Below are 18,883 nucleotides of genomic sequence, written 5' to 3' on the forward strand. Positions count from 1 at the left end.
GTGGAAATGACCAAGATCCTAGAAGCTTCTATGACCAGGGACACCACCCCTCACTGACGTCCCTGCTTGTCCTCTCTTTGGCCTGCAGTAGACACAACACCAAAGCACCCCTCCCAGTCGACAGTGTGTCAGAAGGGGACGCCTAACTCTGCCTCAAAAACCAAAGACAAAGTGAACAAGCGAAACGAGCGTGGAGAGACCCGCCTGCACCGCGCAGCCATCCGCGGGGATGCCCGGCGCATCAAGGAACTCATTGGAGAGGGCGCGGACGTCAACGTCAAGGATTTTGCAGGTGAGCACTCATGAAAGGACGGGAGGCTTTGCTCTGGCCCCTTTGTGCTGGAGCCCTTTGACCGAGTGAGCACCAGGTCTCAGAAGGCACAATTCCAACCTGGGAGTCAGCATGATGGGAATCAGAGCATGTGCACAGGACTGGGGGGGCAGACCTCGCTCTTACACCAGCATAATTTGCTGCTTCTAAGAAGGAGTCATCAGTGTTTGGGGAAATATTTCAAAGTAAGATTGTTTTCTTATTTTTCATTATTTTTAAGAGAATTGGGGTATTTTTAGATACCACCCTGCAGTGTTATGGAAACCCCAGTTCTGTGGCAGAGGAATCTTCCTCCCTGGCTACTGGAGGAGGTCTGCCTCTGGCGTATTTGGGGAGAAGCTGCCTGGCCTGAGACGGTGGAGCCGAACTGACCTGAGGGAGTCTGTGCAGCAGCTGGGCACTACCTTGTGTGCACAGGATATTTGGCGCGAGGCTCTGCTGTGGATTCCAGCCCTGTGTTCTGAGTGTGGGGAGAACAGAAAACGAGCAAAGCAGTCTTCATGACAGACCCATCTAGATTTTTCCCACTGCCCTAGTTGGTGGTTGTCTGACCCAAAACTAATATAGCACCCTTTTTAAAAAAAAAAAAAAAGATTTTATTTATTTACTCATTAGAGACACAGAGAGGCAGAAACATAAGCAGAGGGAGAAGCAGGCTCCCTGTGGGGAGCCTGCTGTGGGACTCGATCTCTGGACCCCAGGATCACACCCTGAGCCCGCCATCCAGGGAGCCCAGCACCTTTTCTTAAAAAGCCATTTTCCTAAGTCAGGATTTTCCGAAGTCCTGGAATTTGTGTCTATGGGGGTGGGCCTCTTTGCACACTGACATTTGAGGCCATGCTTCCTGGTGGCCTGTTGAGGCTCTGGCAGAAGCAGCCACCAGGGGAGGCCTCTGTGTGTGGCCTCAGCTTCATGCTCACAGAGGGTGCACTCCCAGGCCTGCAGCCATGGTGACAGACTCTGTCATCCTCCCCAAGTCCCTCCTCAGCCTCCCCAGTATTCTCCTCATGTTTCTGGCTCCTTTGGGCCAAGGCTGCTGCCTGTTACCCTATGTTTGCCGGTCCTCCATCCCAGGTGATCCCTGCAAGTTGTTAATGTTCAGAGTTAACTAGCTACACATCTTGGAGCAAATGAGGTACTGCAGTAAAGGACACACAGGGCCTCCCAGGGCTTGCGGCCCTCCCTTGCAGGCACCACCACCAGTACACTGGAGGGTGTGGCCTCAGGACAGGAGTGGTGTTCTCGAGGATTAAATAACATAGGTCCTAAGTGTCTGTTTCCAGGCTGGACAGCGCTGCACGAGGCGTGTAACCGGGGCTACTACGATGTCGCCAAGCAGCTGCTGGCCGCAGGCGCGGAGGTGAACACCAAGGGTCTGGATGATGACACGCCCCTGCACGACGCTGCCAACAATGGGCACTATAAGGTGAGCACCGCCCCACATGTTCCCTGGCTTGGGCCTCCTCCCATCATCCCTGTTGGCTTGCATGTTACCTGCCCACCCCTCCCCCAGCAGAGCGATCCTCTGCATGGCCCACTCTGCTCATCCTGGTTCAGCACCTGGTGGCCTCTTAACCACCCATGGCCTGTGTGACAGGGCCCTGCTCTGGCCGTGCAGGTGTGGTTGTGTTTGAGCAGGTGAATGATTGTACCCATAGGGAGGGGGTTCAGGGGCTGCTGCCTGCCCATCCTCATCCCTGTCCTACTCACTGTTAGCGTAGCCAGTACATGAGAGGACTGTTGTAACCAGTCTGGGAGCAGCAAGCACCCAAGTGTGCCGTCTCCCCGAGAGGACTCAGCCCCCCTGGGGGACACAGCTATCTCCAGATCTGAAGCAGCAGATGCACAGAGAGGGCAAGGCTCTCACTGCAGTCACTACCAGACCATCGTGATGAGTCCCTGACCAGAGATGGACATTGGGGCATGGTGAGGACAGCACCTATAGAACAGAATGCACTTCTAACACTCCTTTGTAGCTGCCCTGCCTGGCCACTGTTGGCTGATGCCAGGGAACTAGAAACACTGAGCGTGTGGTGAGAGGTTGGAAGGTGACAGGTCACCACGGTGGGAGGAGGGATTCTGAATGAAAAGATGCCCACAGTGACTGGAGAAATCTGCACGTGGGTTCTGTGCTTGATGTTAGGGATTATAGATGACTTTTTAGGTAAGATAAAGGCATCATAGTTTTTTTTTTTTTTTTAAGGGTCTTTTTAGAGAAATGTACTGATAAAGCTTATGAAATGCTTGAGATCTGCTAAAAATAGCCAGGGCAGGGGGACCATATGGGTGACATGAGGCTGCTATGAGCTGGTAGCTGATAGAGTGGAGAGGAAGGGGATTTCCCTTTGAATCTCTATTCTTTCATAATTATTGTGAAACCATCTCATGAGATAGACTGTGGAAGTGTTGTGAGGGATGGGGTAATGGCCCTCAGAGAAACCCCTGCCCAGGTCCTGGGACCTGTGACCTCATGTGGGTAAGGGGACTCCACAGATGGGAGGAAGCAAAGGATCAGGAAGTGGTGGCCTTGGATTATCACATGGGCCTGTAGCCTTAGGGTCTGTATGACAGACATCCTTTCCTGGCCAGGTCACGGTTTCCAGCAGTGGCAGGAGGGAGGAGAGCATGAGGGTGGCTTGCCCCACGTTGCTGGCCTTAGTGGAAGGAGCCAAGGGACATGGTGGCCTCCAGCGGTTGGGATAGCCCTTGGCGGGCAGACAACAGGGACACAGCACCAGGATCCCAGCACCACCAGGGCCCCATGCGCAGGGAAAGGAAGGAGCAAACACCACCCACACTGTAGGGTCAACAAGATCAGTTTCAGTCTTGGTGAGTTGGAGGACATGCTGAATCGCTAGAGTAGGTGTCTGGCCCGGTCAGGGAGGCCACGGCATCCTAAGTGAGAAACGGGTGTGTGAGCGACCTCCTGCCCTTGTTATGGGTTCTTTTCATGCTACATTCTCTGGAATAAAGCTGTGATTAGATTTGGGATTTGCACTTGAGTCCAGGGAGTGGCCATCCCCCACGTGTAAAGCACAGGTGTAGACAGTTGGACAGAGCTGCTGAAATATCACCCTGCATGTTTGTCATTCACAGGACCATCCTTACCCAATGTAACACAAAGCATGGAAGAGGCGATCTTTTCTAAAATAAATGAAAACACAAAATAAACCTGCTTACGGAAGCTTGGTCTTTGTTTCCTCTATTCTGTCAGACCTTTCCCTCCCCCAAAACTTCCAAAACGTGCCCACACCCCCTCAACCCTGCCGGATGGCAGCTCATCATTGGCGGGAAGGGAGTGCACATGTGAGGAGATTCTGGGGGTGTGGGGACCCCATGGAGAGCGGGGAGGACTTCTGCAGTGGAGAGCTTGAAATGGGGTGGGACACCCCTAGGGTCTTTCCTGTAGGAGAGGCTCCGGCTCAGAGACCCCGCCGGATTGTGTAGTGTACACGGCTTCTGGTCTTCAGCCATGGGGACGGAACGCTGCTCTCTGGTTCAGCACAAGGCTCTATGAATGGGCTGCAGTTTCACCCAGATGGTGGTGTGCTTTGTGTCTGTCAGAAAGCTCCCTGATATGCCTGTTGCTGTTTTGTAGGTGGTGAAGCTGTTGTTACGCTATGGAGGAAACCCTCAGCAGAGCAACAGAAAAGGCGAGACGCCACTAAAGGTGGCCAACTCCCCAACCATGGTGAATCTCCTGCTGGGCAAGGGAACCTACACGTCCAGCGAGGAGAGCTCAACCGGTCAGTGACTTGGGTGCCATGCTGTGTGTGTCAGCTGGGGTGGGGGCGCAGGGCATGGGCCTCCCAGTGCCACGGGGCGCCAGAAACCACATGGGCACAGTGGGCCTCCCTGCCTCTGTAGACACCTGTGCTTATAAAGGAGCTTCTGGACTGCCCAGACCCTGTCTCTGGGGTTTCCTTGCCAACAGTACTATGGGCTGGCTCTGTATATGCCGGCCTTGCCTTCACACAAGCCTCTCTCTGACTTCCTCCTGCCTGGGGTCAGTCTTCCACATCACTAAATCCACTAAATCTGGTGAAGAGCTCTCTTCCACCCACCCCCCTGGCCAAGGGCAGCCCAGGCCTCACACACAAAGCACTCTCCCTGCGCATGTCCTGCGCAGTTGCTGTGAATCTGCTTCTGACCCTTCCCTCCCTGTTCCCAGCAGAGAGCTCAGAGGAGGAGGACGCCCCATCATTTGCACCTTCTAGCTCAGTTGATGGCAATAACACAGACTCTGAATTTGAGAAAGGCCTGAAGCACAAGGCTAAGAACCCGGAGCCCCAGAAAACTGTGACACCTGTCAAGGACGAGTACGAGTTTGATGAGGATGATGAGCAAGACAGAGTCCCTCCAGTAGATGACAAACACTTACTGAAAAAGGATTACAGAAAAGAAACTAAATCAAATAGTTTTATTTCTATACCCAAAATGGAAGTGAAAAGTTATACTAAAAATAACACAATCGCACCAAAGAAAGCGGCTCATCGCATCTTGTCGGACACGTCGGATGAGGAGGACGTTGGTGTCACTGTGGGGACAGGAGAGAAGCTGAGGCTTTCGGCACACACAATCCTGCCCGGTAACAAAACACGGGAACCTTCCAACTCCAAGCAGCAGAAGGAAAAAAATAAAGTGAAAAAGAAGCGAAAGAAAGAAACAAAAGGCAAAGAAGTGCGATTTGGGAAGAGGAACGACAAGTTCTGTTCATCAGAGTCAGAGAGCGAGTCCTCAGAGAGCGGCGAGGACGACGGGGACTCGGTGGGGAGCTCCAGCTGCCTCAAGGAGTCCCCGCTGGTGCTGAAGGACCCCTCCCTGTTCAGCTCCCTGTCTGCCTCCTCCACCTCGTCTCACGGGAGCTCTGCTGCCCAGAAGCATAACCCCAGCCATGCAGACCCACACGCCAAGCACTGGCGGACAGACAATTGGAAAACCATTTCCTCTCCTGCCTGGTCGGAGGTCAGCTCTTTATCAGACTCCACAAGGACGAGACTGACGAGCGAGTCTGATTGCTCCTCTGACGGCTCCAGTGTGGAGTCGCTGAAGCCCGTGAGGAAGAAGCAGGAGCATAGGAAGAGGGGTGGCCTGCAGAGCACGCTGTCAGAGAAGAAGAACTCTTTTCACACCAGCGTGGATGGTGCCATTCCCAAGCTGGACAAGGAGGGCAAAGTTGTCAAGAAACACAAAACGAAACACAAACACAAAAACAAGGAGAAGGGGCTGTGTTCGGCTGGTCAGGAGCTTAAGCTGAAGAGCTTCACGTATGAGTATGAGGACTCAAAGCAGAGGTCAGATAAGGCCATCCTTCTGGACAACGACGTTTCCAACGACAACAAGCTGAAAGCCCTGAAGCACGACCGGGAGCATCTCAAGAAGGAGGAGAGACTTGGCAAAGTAAAGGCAGAGGAGAAGGAGTGGCTCTTCAAAGACGAGATGCTCAAGGTTTCCAAGGATGAAAAATCCCTGAGAAGAATCAAAGATATGAGCAGGTCTTTCCGAGAAGAGAAGGAGCGCTTGAATAAAGCAGAAAAGGAGAAATTAGTGAAGGAAAAGTCTCCAAAAGAGGAAAAACTGCGACTGTACAAAGAGGAAAGGAAGAAAAAGTCCAAAGACAGGCCCTCAAAGCTAGAGAAAAAGAATGACTTTAAGGAGGACAGACTTTCAAAGGAGAAGGAGAAGACTTTCAAAGAAGAGAAAGAAAAACTCAAAAAAGAAAAGGTTTATAAGGAAGACTCGTCTGCCTTTGATGAATACTGTAACAAAAGTCAGTTTCTGGAGAACGAAGACACCAAGTTCAGCCTCTCTGATGACCAACAGGACAGGTGGTTTTCTGACTTGTCCGACTCCTCCTTCGACTTCAAAGGGGATGACAGCTGGGACTCTCCAGTGACGGACTACAGGGATGTAAAGAGTGACCCTGTGGCCAGGCTAATCCTGGAGACAGTCAAAGAGGACAGCAAGGATAAGAAGCGAGAGAACAGGGGCCGCGAGAAGCGAGACTATGGGGACAAGCGGAATGACAGGGATGCCTTCTTCAGGAAGAAGGACAGGGAATGTCTGGACAAGAGCTGCGAGAGGAGGAAGGAGCCAATGGAGAAGCACAAAGGCGTCACCAGCTGCCTCCCTGAGAAGGACAAGAAGAGGAGGGAGTCTGCCGAGAGTGGACGGGACAGGAAGGACCCTCTTGAGAGTATCAAGGAGCGGAGGGATGGCCGGGCTAAGCCCGATGAGGCATACCGCGAGGAGCTCAAGGAGCTGGCGGGTGAGGCTGGCTTCAAGGACAGGCCCGACTGCGACTTTGGAAAGGGCCTAGAGCCCTGGGAGAGGCTCCATCCAGCCCGAGAGAAGGAGAAGAAGGACAGAGGGAAGGGGGATAAATACAGAGACAAGTCCGGCGACAAAGATAAAAGTGAAAAGTCTATCCTTGAGAAATGTCCAAAGGACAAGGAATTTGATAAATGTTTCAAAGAGAAAAAAGATGCCAAGGAGAAGCATAAAGATACACATGGCAAAGACAAGGAGAGGAAAGCGTCTCTCGACCAAGTTAAGGAGAAAAGGGAGAAGACTTTCCCTGGGCTGCTCTCCGAGGACTTCCCTGAGAAGAAAGACGAGAAGAAGGGTAAGGAGAAGAGCTGGTATATCGCAGACATCTTCACTGACGAGAGTGAGGACGAGAAAGATGAGTACGCAGCCAGCGCACTCAGGCTCGGAGAGGCTGGGGATGTGGCGCGGGCAGATGGCCCCGCAGACACTGAGCGGCCTCGGAAGCACTCTGCTGAGCGGCAGCACACAGACAAGAAGGACCGGGAACTCCGAGAGAAGAAGAAGGAGAAGGGAGCTCCAGATGGGGCCAGGGACAAGAGAGAGAAAGTTCCCGAGAAGCACAAGGACAAAAAGGAGAAAGAGCCTGCAGAGAAGTACAAGGACAGGAAGGACCGCACATCGGTGGACTCCACACAGGAGAAGAAGAACAAACAGAAGCCCCCGGAGAAGGTGGAGAGGAGGCCTGTTGCCGAGGACAAGACCAAGGGCCGGCACCGGGAGAGGCCGGACAAGGAGCACTGCCGTGACAGGAAGGCATCACGGAGTGCCGAAGCTGAGAAAAGCCTGCTGGAGAAGCTGGAAGAGGAGGCCCTGCACGCCTACAGGGAGGACTCCAATGATAAGGCCAGTGAGGTGTCCTCGGACAGCTTCACTGACCGTGGGCAGGAGCCTGGCCTCAGCGCCCTCCTAGAGGTGTCTTTCACGGAGCCCACCGAGGACAAGGTCAAGGACAAGGAGAGGCACAGACACTCTTCATCTTCGTCCAAGAAAAGCCACGATCGAGAAAGAGTCAAGAAAGACAAATCTGAGAAGAGAGAAAAGAGCGATGACTACAAGGACTCCGGTGGCAGGAAGGACCCCATCCAGTATGATAAGGACTTCTCTGATGCTGATGCTTACGGGCTCCCTTATGGCACAAAAGCTGACACAGAGGACGGGTTAGAGAAAGCCCTTGAGCTCTTCTCCACAGAGAAGAAGGAGAAAAATGATTCTGAAAGAGAGCCGTCCAAGAAAATAGAGAAGGAGCTGAAGCCCTATGGATCGAGTGCTGCCAGTGCCCTCAAGGAGAAGAGGAGGAGAGAGAAGCACCGGGAGAAGTGGAGGGACGAGCGGGAGAAGCACAGGGACAGGCACGGGGATGGGCTCCTGCGGCATCACAAGGACGAGCAGAGGCCTGCGGCGAGAGACAAGGATGCACCCCCAAACCCGCTCCGAGACAGGTCCAGGGAGGACAGCCTGAAACTCAGCGAGGCCAGACTGAAGGAGAAGTTCAAGGACAATCCAGAGAAAGAGAAGGGTGACCCGGCAAAAGTCAGCAACGGCGAGAAATTGCCGGTGTCCAGAGACCCGGGCAAGAGAGACGCCCGGCCCAGAGAAAAGCTGCTGGGTGATGGCGACCTGATGATGACCAGCTTCGAGCGCATGCTTTCCCAGAAGGACCTGGAGGTCGAGGAGCGCCACAAGCGGCATAAGGAGAGGATGAAGCAGATGGAGAAGATGAGGCACAGGTCTGGAGACCCAAAGCTCAAGGAGAGGATGAAGCCAGCCGAGGACGCACGGAAAAAGAGCCTGGATGTCCCTCCAAAGAAGCCGCTGGCGCTGGACCCCGCCCTGAAGGACAAGAAGCTCAGGGAGTCTGCTCCCGCTCCAGCAGCTCCTGAGAACAAGCCCCACCCAGGGCCAGCTGTGGACACCAGGGACTGGTTGGCAGGGCCACACATGAAAGAGGTCCTGCCTGCATCTCCCAGGCCTGACCAAGGCCGGCCCACTGGGGTCCCCACGCCTGCCTCCGTGGTGTCATGCCCCAGCTATGAGGAGGCCATGCACACGCCCAGGACGCCGTCCTGCAGTGCTGATGACTATTCTGACCTCATGTTCGACTGCACAGACCCTCAGCCTGTGTCCAGCACATCCACCAGCGCCTGCTCCCCATCCTTCTTTGACAGGTTCTCAGTGGCAGCAAGCGGGATCTCAGAGACCGCGAGCCAGACGCCCACAAGGCCGTTGTGCACGAGCCTTTATCGTTCGGTCTCTGTCGATATCAGGAGGACCCCTGAGGAAGAGTTCAGCACTGGGGACAAGCTGTTCAGACAGCAGAGCGTGCCCACGGCATCCAGTTATGACTCACCAGGCCAACACCTGGAGGACAAGGCCCCTGGGCCCCCGGGTCCTGCCGAGAAGTTCACCTGCTTGTCTCCGGGGTATTACTCCCCAGACTATGGCATCCCCTCCCCCAAAGCAGATGCTCTGCACTGCCCACCTGCAGCTGTGGTCAACGTCACCCCCTCCCCAGAGGGTGCCTTCTCTGGTTTACAAGCAAAGTCCCCCCCTCCGCACAGAGATGAACTGTTGGCCCCATCCATGGAGGGAGCCCTTCCCCCTGATTTGGGCATTCCCCTGGATGCCACAGAGGACCAGCAGGCCACTGCCGCCATCATCCCCCCAGAGCCCAGCTACCTGGAGCCACTGGATGAGGGCCCCTTCAGCACGGTCATCACGGAGGAACCCGTCGAGTGGGCACACCCGGCGGCCTCAGAGCAGGGCCTCTCCTGCAGTCTGATCGGGGGCGCCCCTGAGAACCCTGTCAGCTGGCCTGTTGGGCCAGACCTCCTGCTCAAGTCCCCACAGCGGCTCCCAGAGTCCCCGCAGCATTTCTGCCCCACTGAGGCCCTCCACCCTGCTGCCCCAGGGCCCTTTGGCACCACAGAGCCCCCTTACCCAGGCTCCCCTGACGCATACCCTCTGTCAGCCACTGAGCCTGGACTTGAGGGCGCCAAGAGTGATGAGGTAGAGGCTGTCCCAGCCTCCGTCTCCACCCCAGAGGAGCCAGCCCCCTTTGCCGCTGCTTCCAGGCTGGAACCTTTCTTTACCAATTGCAAACCGCTTCCAGAAGCACCTGCCGATGTGGCCGCGGAGCCTTCGTGTTTGACCACGGTGACTCAGGTGGAGGCTCTGGGGCCCATAGAAAGTAACTTCCTGGAAAATGGGCATGACCTGTCGGCACTCAGCCAGGTGGAGCCAGTGCCCTGGCCTGATGGATTCCCCAACTCTGAAGACGACTTAGATCTCGGGCCTTTTTCGTTGCCAGAGCTCCCCCCTCTTCAAGCTAAAGATGTTTCTGATGTTGAAACAGAACCTGTAGAAGAGACTGCCCTGGCTCCTCCTGAAGATGCCCCTGCAGGGCCCCCTGTAGTCCCCAGTGGTGGAGACATCCCTGCATCAGCTGCCGAGGAACAGCCTGTGCTGCCTCCTGACCCGGTGGCCCCCCGGCTCCCCACCGAGCCCGAGCCTCCCGAGGAGCCCCAGCCAGATGCAATGTTGGAAGCCACGGTAGAAGCAGGCACCGTGTCAGAGGGTAGGGTCCCCGAAGACTCAGACTCCAGTCTGGGGCCCGTGGCAGCACCATCAGAGCAGCCTCCACCAGGGAGTGGAGAGGAGGAGGCCGAGGGCCAGGATCTCACAGCTGCATCGCACAGTGTGCCTGACACCCCTGTGGATGGTGTGGCCCAGGCACATGCAGTGGACGGGGCAGGCCCCCTGGATGGTGCCAGTCTCGAGGGACCTCTGGGCAGCATCCAGCCTGAAGTGACAGAACCAGAACCCAAACCTGCGGCTGAAGCCCCAAAGGCGCCCAAAGTGGAGGAGATCCCCCAGCGCATGACCAGGAACCGGGCTCAGATGCTAGCCAATCAGAACAAGCAGAGCTCACCTCCCTCGGAGAAGGAGCCCGCCCCTGCCCCTGCCCCCAGAGCAAAGGGCCGCTGCTGTGAGGAGGACGACCCCCAGGCCCAGCACCCACGCAAGCGCCGCTTCCAGCGCTCCAGTCAGCAGCTGCAGCAGCAGATGAATACGTCCACGCAGCAGACACGGGAGGTGATTCAGCAGACCCTGGCTGCCATTGTGGACGCCATCAAGCTGGACGACATCGAGCCCTACCACAGCGACAGATCCAACCCGTACTTTGAATACCTGCAGATCAGAAAGAAGATCGAGGAAAAGCGCAAGATCCTCTGCTACATCACCCCTCAGGCACCCCAGTGCTACGCCGAGTACGTCACCTACACGGGCTCCTACCTCCTGGACGGCAAGCCACTCAGCAAGCTGCACATCCCCGTGGTGAGTAGCAGGGCTAGGGCACCTGGGCTGCTGCCTCCTGGGACCAGCCTCCCGCTCAGTGGTCCTTGCTGGCAGAGCCCCTCTGGCTCAGGAGACCTGCTCGCTCGGCTCTGTCACTCATCATTTGTCCTGCGTCTGCTCCGCGGGGTCCTCGGTTGATGCCTGTGTGCTGTCCACCTCCACCCAGCTCTCTGCCTGCTGTGACTGCTCCCTGTGCACTGCACCCCCCTCCCACCCCCCAGTATCCTCTCTCCTCACCCGGGACGGCCCACCTCCTTCGTCAGGCACACCTATGCAGCAGTACTGCTTCTTGACCCTCGAGGGTCTGTCTCGCCCCTTTACCACCCCAGGGACGTAAGGGCCTGGCCCCTCTGAGCCCTGCCACACTTCTGTGCTGGTTCCCAGTAGCCCCACATTGCTGCCTCGAAGCCACGACCTCTCCTTCCACAAGGGCCCTTCCCACCTCCCCCAGGTGTACCCTCCGCGGGGCTCCCAGGCTTCTCTATGCAGAGGGCTATCCTCAGGCCTCCCAAGCCCACCTGTAGGCACTGCGCCCATAGCCCTCTTCTCCCTCTCTGCATTCCCCTGGCGTCTGATTGTCCTCCACAGGTACCTGGTGACCCCGTGTCTGTGCAGACGTGACCCATCCACGCCCTACCATGCACACCACCTCCTGACCCCTTCGAGTCCACATCTGAGCCATTAATCACACATCTTGCCCCTCACGGCTTCCCCTGCGTGGGTTCCTGCCTCCTCTTTGCACAACATAGCCAGACTTCAGCCTTCTTCTGCTCTGCTTTCCAGGATCTCAGCCCAGGGTGGCTGTTCTCACCCTGCACCCATGACCTGCTGCTTTTTTCGGGGGGAGAGGGGCGCCAGCACACTTTGAAGAAAGGCTGAAACTTCTTTATGCCATGAGGCCCTCCTAAAGAAGCCCCAGGCACACAGCCCACAGGGCTAGTCTCAGTGGGAACCCCCCAGAGGGGGTCACGTTGGACGAGGGTGCTTTCAAAGCTGCTGAGCTGGCTCCCCTCTAAGCACAAAGCACAGCTGACCAGGACTGACATCCAGGGCCTTCTGATCCAAGACAAGTGGCTCTGAGTGTCAGGTTCACAGGGTGAGGCAGTGGTAGGTGTGGCACCTGGGCCACCCCTCTCCCTGCACAGCTCAGGCCAGCTCTTGGGGTAGCTGGGGGTGGGTAGTGGGAACGGCTAGATTTGACCCCAGTAGGACGTCCCAGCATGGCTCTCCCCCATTCCAGGATACCCTGGGCAAGAGACCGAGGCTGTTTGTCCTGAGGGGCTGCTTGATCCCCTGGGTTACTAGATTTGGAAAAATCTGGCCTGAGATTTCTGTTCAGTGAGATATTTGGTTGTTTTTTGTTTAAACTTTAGTTTTCAAAACAGTACCATGATCATCATGGGAAGTTTGGGAAACGGAGAACAGGAGGGGTCCCTGTAGTTTGTGTAATCTCTGCTTATTTTCCACTGGGATTCACATCTTTCTTCCTAGAAGAAAGCTAAGTTTCTCCTGTCTGTCACCACGGTGCATGGCACCCAGGCTGTGCAGAGAGGGCGGCAGAGCATGGGTGGGTGTTCCTGGTTCACAGCCCCACCAACCCCCTGCCCCCATGATTGCAGATTGCGCCCCCTCCCTCCCTGGCGGAGCCCCTGAAGGAGTTGTTCAAGCAGCAGGAGGCTGTGCGGGGGAAGCTGCGTCTGCAGCACAGCATCGAGCGGGTAAGAGGTGGGCATGGGGCCTGGGGTCGGGTCGCATCTGGCCCACATGAGTCCTAGCTCATCCAGCTCCTCTCCTATAGGAGAAGCTCATTGTCTCCTGCGAGCAGGAGATCCTGCGGGTTCACTGCCGGGCGGCGAGGACCATCGCGAACCAGGCAGTGCCATTCAGCGCCTGCACCATGCTGCTCGACTCTGAGGTCTATAACATGCCTCTGGAAAGTCAGGTTGGTGGCCACCTGGGCTGGGCACTCCTCTCCTGTTTCCCACCTGGTCTCATTCAGTCTCGGCCCTAGGGCCACCAGACAGCAGTACGCATGACTGCATTCCACAGTCCTCGTGAGCCTCAGTGAGTACAGTCTGTCACTTAAAGTCACTAATACTTTCCTCTCGAACAAACAATTAGGGTGAGTCAATCCTAGAGCTGCTGCTTCAGGGGCCTGCCCCAGGGAAGGCCTGTCCTGCGTGGCCAGGGGCACAGCACAGTCCTGCAGCTGAGGGCCAAGGGGCATCGGAGCCCATGGTTGTGCTTCTGCCTTGGTGACACCCAGGCCCCAGTGCAGTCCTGCTCTGTCCACTCCAGGTGGCCAGCCATCCTCCCACTGCCCCTGCCATGGTTGTAGGACTGCACCTGCACCAGCGTGCCTATGCCATCAGGAGCCTGGCGAGCTCACTCCCAGTGCTGAGCTGTCCACGGTTTTGATCTCACAAACCGCACAGAGCAGACTCTGGTGTCCCTCCCCCTCCTCCATCCCAAGCCCACTGCTTCTCCACATCCTGCTGCAACCCACACTCACACCAGAGGTCAGACTGTTTCTTTTCCCCAGCAACCATCGTGACTTCTTATAATCCACCCAGCGTGTGTCACTTAGGGCCGAGTCCACATGAATATGGTGTGGGGGCAGACCCAAACACTGCTGTGCCCCTTCATAACCCCCAGTGCCCCATGAGCCAGCATGAGCTCCCGCTGCACCCCAGGCTTGTGAGCAGCATTCTCAGGTTGGCTGTGTATGGACATTGGTGGTTTTGTTTTTTGTTTTTTAATTAGAGATTAGGATTTTCCATTTACTTATGTACAGTCTTTAAGGATAGATCTTAAAAATTTCTGCCCCCCAGGGAAGCCTGGCTGGCTCAGTAGGTAGAACGTGCCACCCTTCCTGTCAGGATCGTGAGTTCAAGCCCCGCATTGGCCATGGAACCTACTTTAAATAAAGTTTCCCCATTTAACATACTGTGTAATAGGACAAGTTTTGCCTGGAGCAAAGCAGTAGTCCATCAACCATAAAATCACGAGGTCAGGGGCTGAAGGATACTTTAGGGATTAGCAAGGATCCTGGTGACCCTGGGAGCTGCTTCTGAGCGTAAGGGAGGAGTCCAGCCACAGCAGGCCTGCCCACACATCTGGTACAGGGCCTGCGCTCAGCTCCCAGGGGCTGCATGGGGCCACAGGGAGAGACTCTGACGAGTGCTGGTCACACAGAAGGCCCCGACTGCGGGGGCCGGTGAAACCACCAAGCTGGCTGCTCCTCTGGCCTAAGGCTTACCTGCTTGTAGACTCTTCCCAGGGCACAGGTGCCACTGTACATGAGGACTGTGACATCAAGTTGGCACTGTCTGCTGTGTGGAGCCAACTCGGGCCTTTCACAGTCCTTTTCAAAGACAATTACAAAGAAGTGAAAATATGTGCTCCTTGAGGCCTTACGGTGTGCCTCCGGATGGCCCCCAAGGGAGATGGTGCCCATGTCTGTGCCAAGCCTGTACTCCCAACCGCCCATGTAGCAGCCTCCTGCGGGGAGCACAGGGAGGGTCATGCTGGTCAGTCCTGAACAGGATTGCCCATGGGGACCCTGGAAGACCCAGTGAAAGCTGCGGCTTTCACTCTCCACCTGAGAGAGGGTTTGAGGTGCCAGCATGGGTGCCCTCTCCTGGCTCTTCCCAACCCAGTGTCCACATTTCTCTCTCCTGTAGGGGGACGAGAACAAGTCTGTGCGTGACCGGTTCAATGCCCGCCAGTTCATCTCCTGGCTGCAGGACGTGGACGACAAGTATGACCGCATGAAGGTGAGGGCCTCTGGCCCCTGAGCTGCGCCTGGGCTGGGGGTCCCAGCAGGTGTCGGGGGCGGGGGGCGGGTGGGCTACTGCTGGGTTCCCTGTTTGGAAGTGACAGTGTCGGACCCTCTGAGCCCAGCTGATACTTTCAGGGAGCTGAGGTCTCCCCGCCCCCATGTTGCTTCCTTAGAGTGTCTTCCCTCCTGTCCAGGTGTGCGGGGAGCAGCTCCTGTCACCAGCTGGCGGTCAGACCTCTGTGGGACCCCACCTTGAGCCCTCCTCAAAGGTCACAGCATGCACCCAGCACCACTGCTCTGGATGTGCTGACCAGTGCAGCAGGCCAGAGGATGGGTGGGAGATAGAGAAAGATTAGCAAGTAAGAAGCCCATCCTCACCTGCAGGTGCTAGGGTCACCAGCCAAGGAACTGAACTGCCACTTCCAGAACTAATACTAGGGTCAGCGCCACCCCCAGAAAGCTCCAGGAGGCAGGGCCTGGAGGGCCGCACTTGCTCTTCTCATTAAAGCTCTGGGGCTCTATCCCCACCCCCTGGGGGTACCTGTTCTCGGAGAGGAAGAGTGTTTCCAGGATGCCAGCCTTAACCTGTGTCCCTTCCCTCCTGGACCTGTGACCACGACAGCGCCACAGCAGTGCACACGGGGAGGTGCTTGTGCGGAGTAGACAGAGCCCAGAGCAGAGAGAAAGGAGCCCTTGTGGCGTCCATGGCCCCGGGCTGGTCCCTGGGAAGCTCCAGGGTGATGGTGCACAGTTGGGCTGGCCTGGGCTGCAGGGCTGCGCAGGGAAGGTTTTCCTGTAGCCGGAGACGGTCATCTTGACCACGTTTGAGTTAGACGTTGTACATTAAGAGCCCAGGAGTCCAGTGCCCTTAACATGAGGCACTTACAAAACCGTAAGAAAAGAGTGAAGAGAAGAAATGGAGGAGCGCCGTGGGGGGAGGGGCGGCGCAGTCAGTTGAGCATCCAATTCTTGGTTTCGGCTAAGGTCCTGATCTCAGGGTCGCGGGATCGAGCCCTGCCTCCATCGGGCTCCACACTCAGCACAGAGTCTGCGTGGGAGTCTGTCTCCCTCTGCCCCTCCTCCCGCTGGTGCATGCACTCTCAACAAACACCTTTTAAAAAAAGAAAAAGAAACGGATGAAATACACTGAGTCTGCACAGATTTGGAGAGTTGGCCACCACGCTGCGCGCACAGTGATTTGTTTCCAGAAGGCTACAGATGGAGGAGGGCTTATGTCTTGATCCCCTCAACACACTTTAACTGAATTATTTTAAGGGAAACTAGACATTGTGATACTCCACCACCCTCAGTGCTTTTGCGCACATCTGAGAAACAAGACGAGCCACACGGTGACGTCAGACTGCTCACAGCCACCCTCTGCTCAAACCGCGTCCGACCCAGGTCCATTTGTGCCGCATCCCGTCCTGTCCCTGCTCAGTGAATCCCGTCAGAGACATTATTTCAGGTTTCAGTTTTCTTCCTACTTGACACGGGATACTTAGTATCACACCCTGATGGTACCACCACCATTACTTAGGACCTGAGAGGATACCCCCAAATACTAAATGCTTGAAACCCCCCTTTTTTTTTAATGTTCACTTTTAAAAGACGTGATTTCAGGGCATCTGGCTGGCTCGGCGGGTGGAGCACGCAACTCGATCTTGGGGTCATGAGTTCAAGCCCCACAATGGGTGTGGAGCCTTCTTAAAAATACATTTTTAAAATGGCATAATTTCTACTGCAAGTGAAACAGAAATCACCAGCCCTAAGTAATTGTAAAATGAAATGGAAAAGAACAGCAGCTAGAATTCATAGTCAGATGCTGCTGTGAAGCTGGGGTGGGGCATGGGAGCCGCGGGGGGTGGCCGGGGTCTGGCCTCAGCTCCCCTCACCTGCTGTGTTTCCCGCGCAGACGTGTCTCCTGATGCGGCAACAGCACGAGGCCGCAGCCCTCAACGCTGTGCAGAGGATGGAGTGGCAGCTGAAGGTCCAGGAGCTGGACCCTGCAGGGCACAAATCCCTGTGCGTAAACGAGGTGCCCTCCTTCTACGTGCCCATGGTCGATGTCAATGACGACTTCGTGCTTCTGCCAGCCTGACGCACCGCAGGACGGCCGCACAGGACACAGGCGAGGGCCACACACGTCTGCCCGGCGCTGCTGCCACATCCGGGGCTGGGGAAGGAGACCTCGTCCCTCAGGTGGGGACACCCAGGGAGAGACCCCGCACTTTGCTCTCTGGAGCAAGTCTCTTTTCTACCAGCTGCCGCGGGAGGCCAAGAAGACCGCGGGGACGCACAGGCGGACACAGCGGCCCGGGGGTCTGCTCTCCAGCCGTCTGCACAGGCATTTCAGGAGCTGCAGAACCGAGTGTTTTTAAAATTTCTTGTTCCATTCTGATCAACTAAAAAATAAAATTAAGGCGTCCACCCCTCATAAACAGTGCCCTCCAGGTCGGAGGGCAGGGAGAGCGCCGCCTCAGCGGCCCTCCTGCTGCCATGGGCGCCAGTCCCGCTGGGACACTGTGCTGGGGACAGGGCCCGGCCGCGCCGCCCTCCCGCCACAGATGGACACAGAGCCAGGACAGGACTTGGGTTGTGTTTTTAATGGAGTCAAATCCACGTGGTTTGTATATTTTTTCCTTTAATCTTGGGCATTTTGTTTCTCTTTCTGAGAACATAACTTGAAACACTACAGAGCCAATAATCATATAAAAAGTGTACCCGTAAACGCTGTACAGTTTTATACACATTCACAATGTACTTTTGCTGCCTTCTAGATAATTTATTTTGCAACACATTACTGCACAGTTGTAAATAACTTATGTACTGTAACATCACTTCAGTTATGTGTAAAGAAATAAATAAATTAATTAAATGCTCTTTGTACACGACCGGCCCTCTCCAGGAGGGGCCGCACACAGGACTGAGCTGAGGGGTCGCTCTGCGTCTTCAACTTTTTCCTCGCCAATCAAGACCTTTTAATTTGGAAACTAATTGTCTCCTCCTTTCCCCAGACTGACCCACCCCCAGCCATCTGCTCCCAGGGCCCGGGCAGGAGTGGGAGGGAAAGCAGAATGACTCACGACTGGGACAGGAGGTCCTGTGCTGCGTGGCCTCAGGGAGACCACTGTCTGGCTCTATGTCCAGAACGGGAGCCACTTCCCTGAGCTTCCACTTGGGACCAGCAGAGTCCCTTCGAGGCTGCTGATGTTGGGGGGGGTGGGGAGAGCCCGTGCGAGCCATCGCAAAGCTGGGGTATGTGCCCACAGCACAGACCCTGTGCTCCTCAGAGACGCTGCAGGGATGGGACACAGCTGGCCTGGGGCCACCTTCTCAACAAGAACCTCACCCCATCCAATGCCTGATTCATGCTGTCAGCCCCCCCCTCCCCCAAGCAGGGCACTGGGGACACGTGGGGGTGGAGGGGCTGAGGTCCAGGCAGCAGGGTCAGAGGTGGGCCTTTCCCTCCTGTCCTGGAACACCTGTCCCCTGTGCTTCCTCTGCCTCGCCATGCAGGCGTGAGGCTCAGCTCCACCCGACCCCCATCCAAAGGCAGGACTCCTCCAGTGTAGGGGTATGCAGGGTACTGCGTGGGAGATGTGGTACCCCTGCACCAGAGGACTCCTGTCGCCTTCTGACCCCTGTTCTCTGCTTTGTGCAGATTCCCTCCAGGCAGATTCTACGCCAGATTCTCCATGCTTGCTTGCCTGGGGAGAGGCACAGAGCACAGTGCTCCAGTGTTTTCTGGGCATGAATCTGTGATTTTTCTCATCATGGAGCAGTCATCACAGTAACCCATCTTTTTAAGATTTGAGAAAGTGACCCCGATGTGGGGCTTCATCCAGGACCCCGGGATTACGACCTGAGCTGAAGGCAGACACTTCACCAACTGAAAACCCCCTAGACATCCCCACAGAAACAAATCTTTTAAGTCCCACTTTATTTTATTTTATTTTTTAGATATTTTATTTATTCATGAGAGACACAGAGGCACAAACAGGCAGAGGGAGAAGCAGGCTCCATGCAGGGAGCCCGACATGGGACTCCATCCCAGGACCCCAGGATCAGGCCGTGGGCTGAAGGTG

General features: G+C 55.9%; 1 protein-coding gene across 12 annotated transcripts in view; it reads left to right on the plus strand.

The window, feature by feature from the left end:
- The window catches only part of ANKRD11 (ankyrin repeat domain containing 11), a 191,476-nt gene extending 173,751 nt beyond the window's left edge, over nucleotides 1–17,725 (plus strand). For 7 of the 12 annotated variants that reach the window (XM_072731319.1, XM_072731312.1, XM_072731313.1 and 4 more), the window contains 8 exons: nucleotides 89–292; nucleotides 1,615–1,757; nucleotides 3,930–4,077; nucleotides 4,503–10,996; nucleotides 12,637–12,735; nucleotides 12,816–12,959; nucleotides 14,701–14,793; nucleotides 16,711–17,725. In XM_072731319.1, coding sequence (XP_072587420.1) covers nucleotides 89–292; nucleotides 1,615–1,757; nucleotides 3,930–4,077; nucleotides 4,503–10,996; nucleotides 12,637–12,735; nucleotides 12,816–12,959; nucleotides 14,701–14,793; nucleotides 16,711–16,896 — 7,511 coding nt within the window. In that variant the 3' untranslated portion in view covers nucleotides 16,897–17,725. Of the gene's footprint in view, nucleotides 1–88; nucleotides 293–1,614; nucleotides 1,758–3,929; nucleotides 4,078–4,502; nucleotides 10,997–12,636; nucleotides 12,736–12,815; nucleotides 12,960–14,700; nucleotides 14,794–14,992; nucleotides 16,264–16,710 lie in introns of all 12 variants that reach the window. The other 5 variants (XM_072731314.1, XM_072731320.1, XR_011996083.1 and 2 more) reach the window with 4 other exon arrangements.
- The last annotated feature ends 1,158 nt before the right edge of the window (nucleotides 17,726–18,883 follow it).

This window comes from Vulpes vulpes, chromosome 12, assembly GCF_048418805.1.
Source record: "Vulpes vulpes isolate BD-2025 chromosome 12, VulVul3, whole genome shotgun sequence".
Classification (NCBI taxonomy): domain Eukaryota; kingdom Metazoa; phylum Chordata; class Mammalia; order Carnivora; family Canidae; genus Vulpes; species Vulpes vulpes.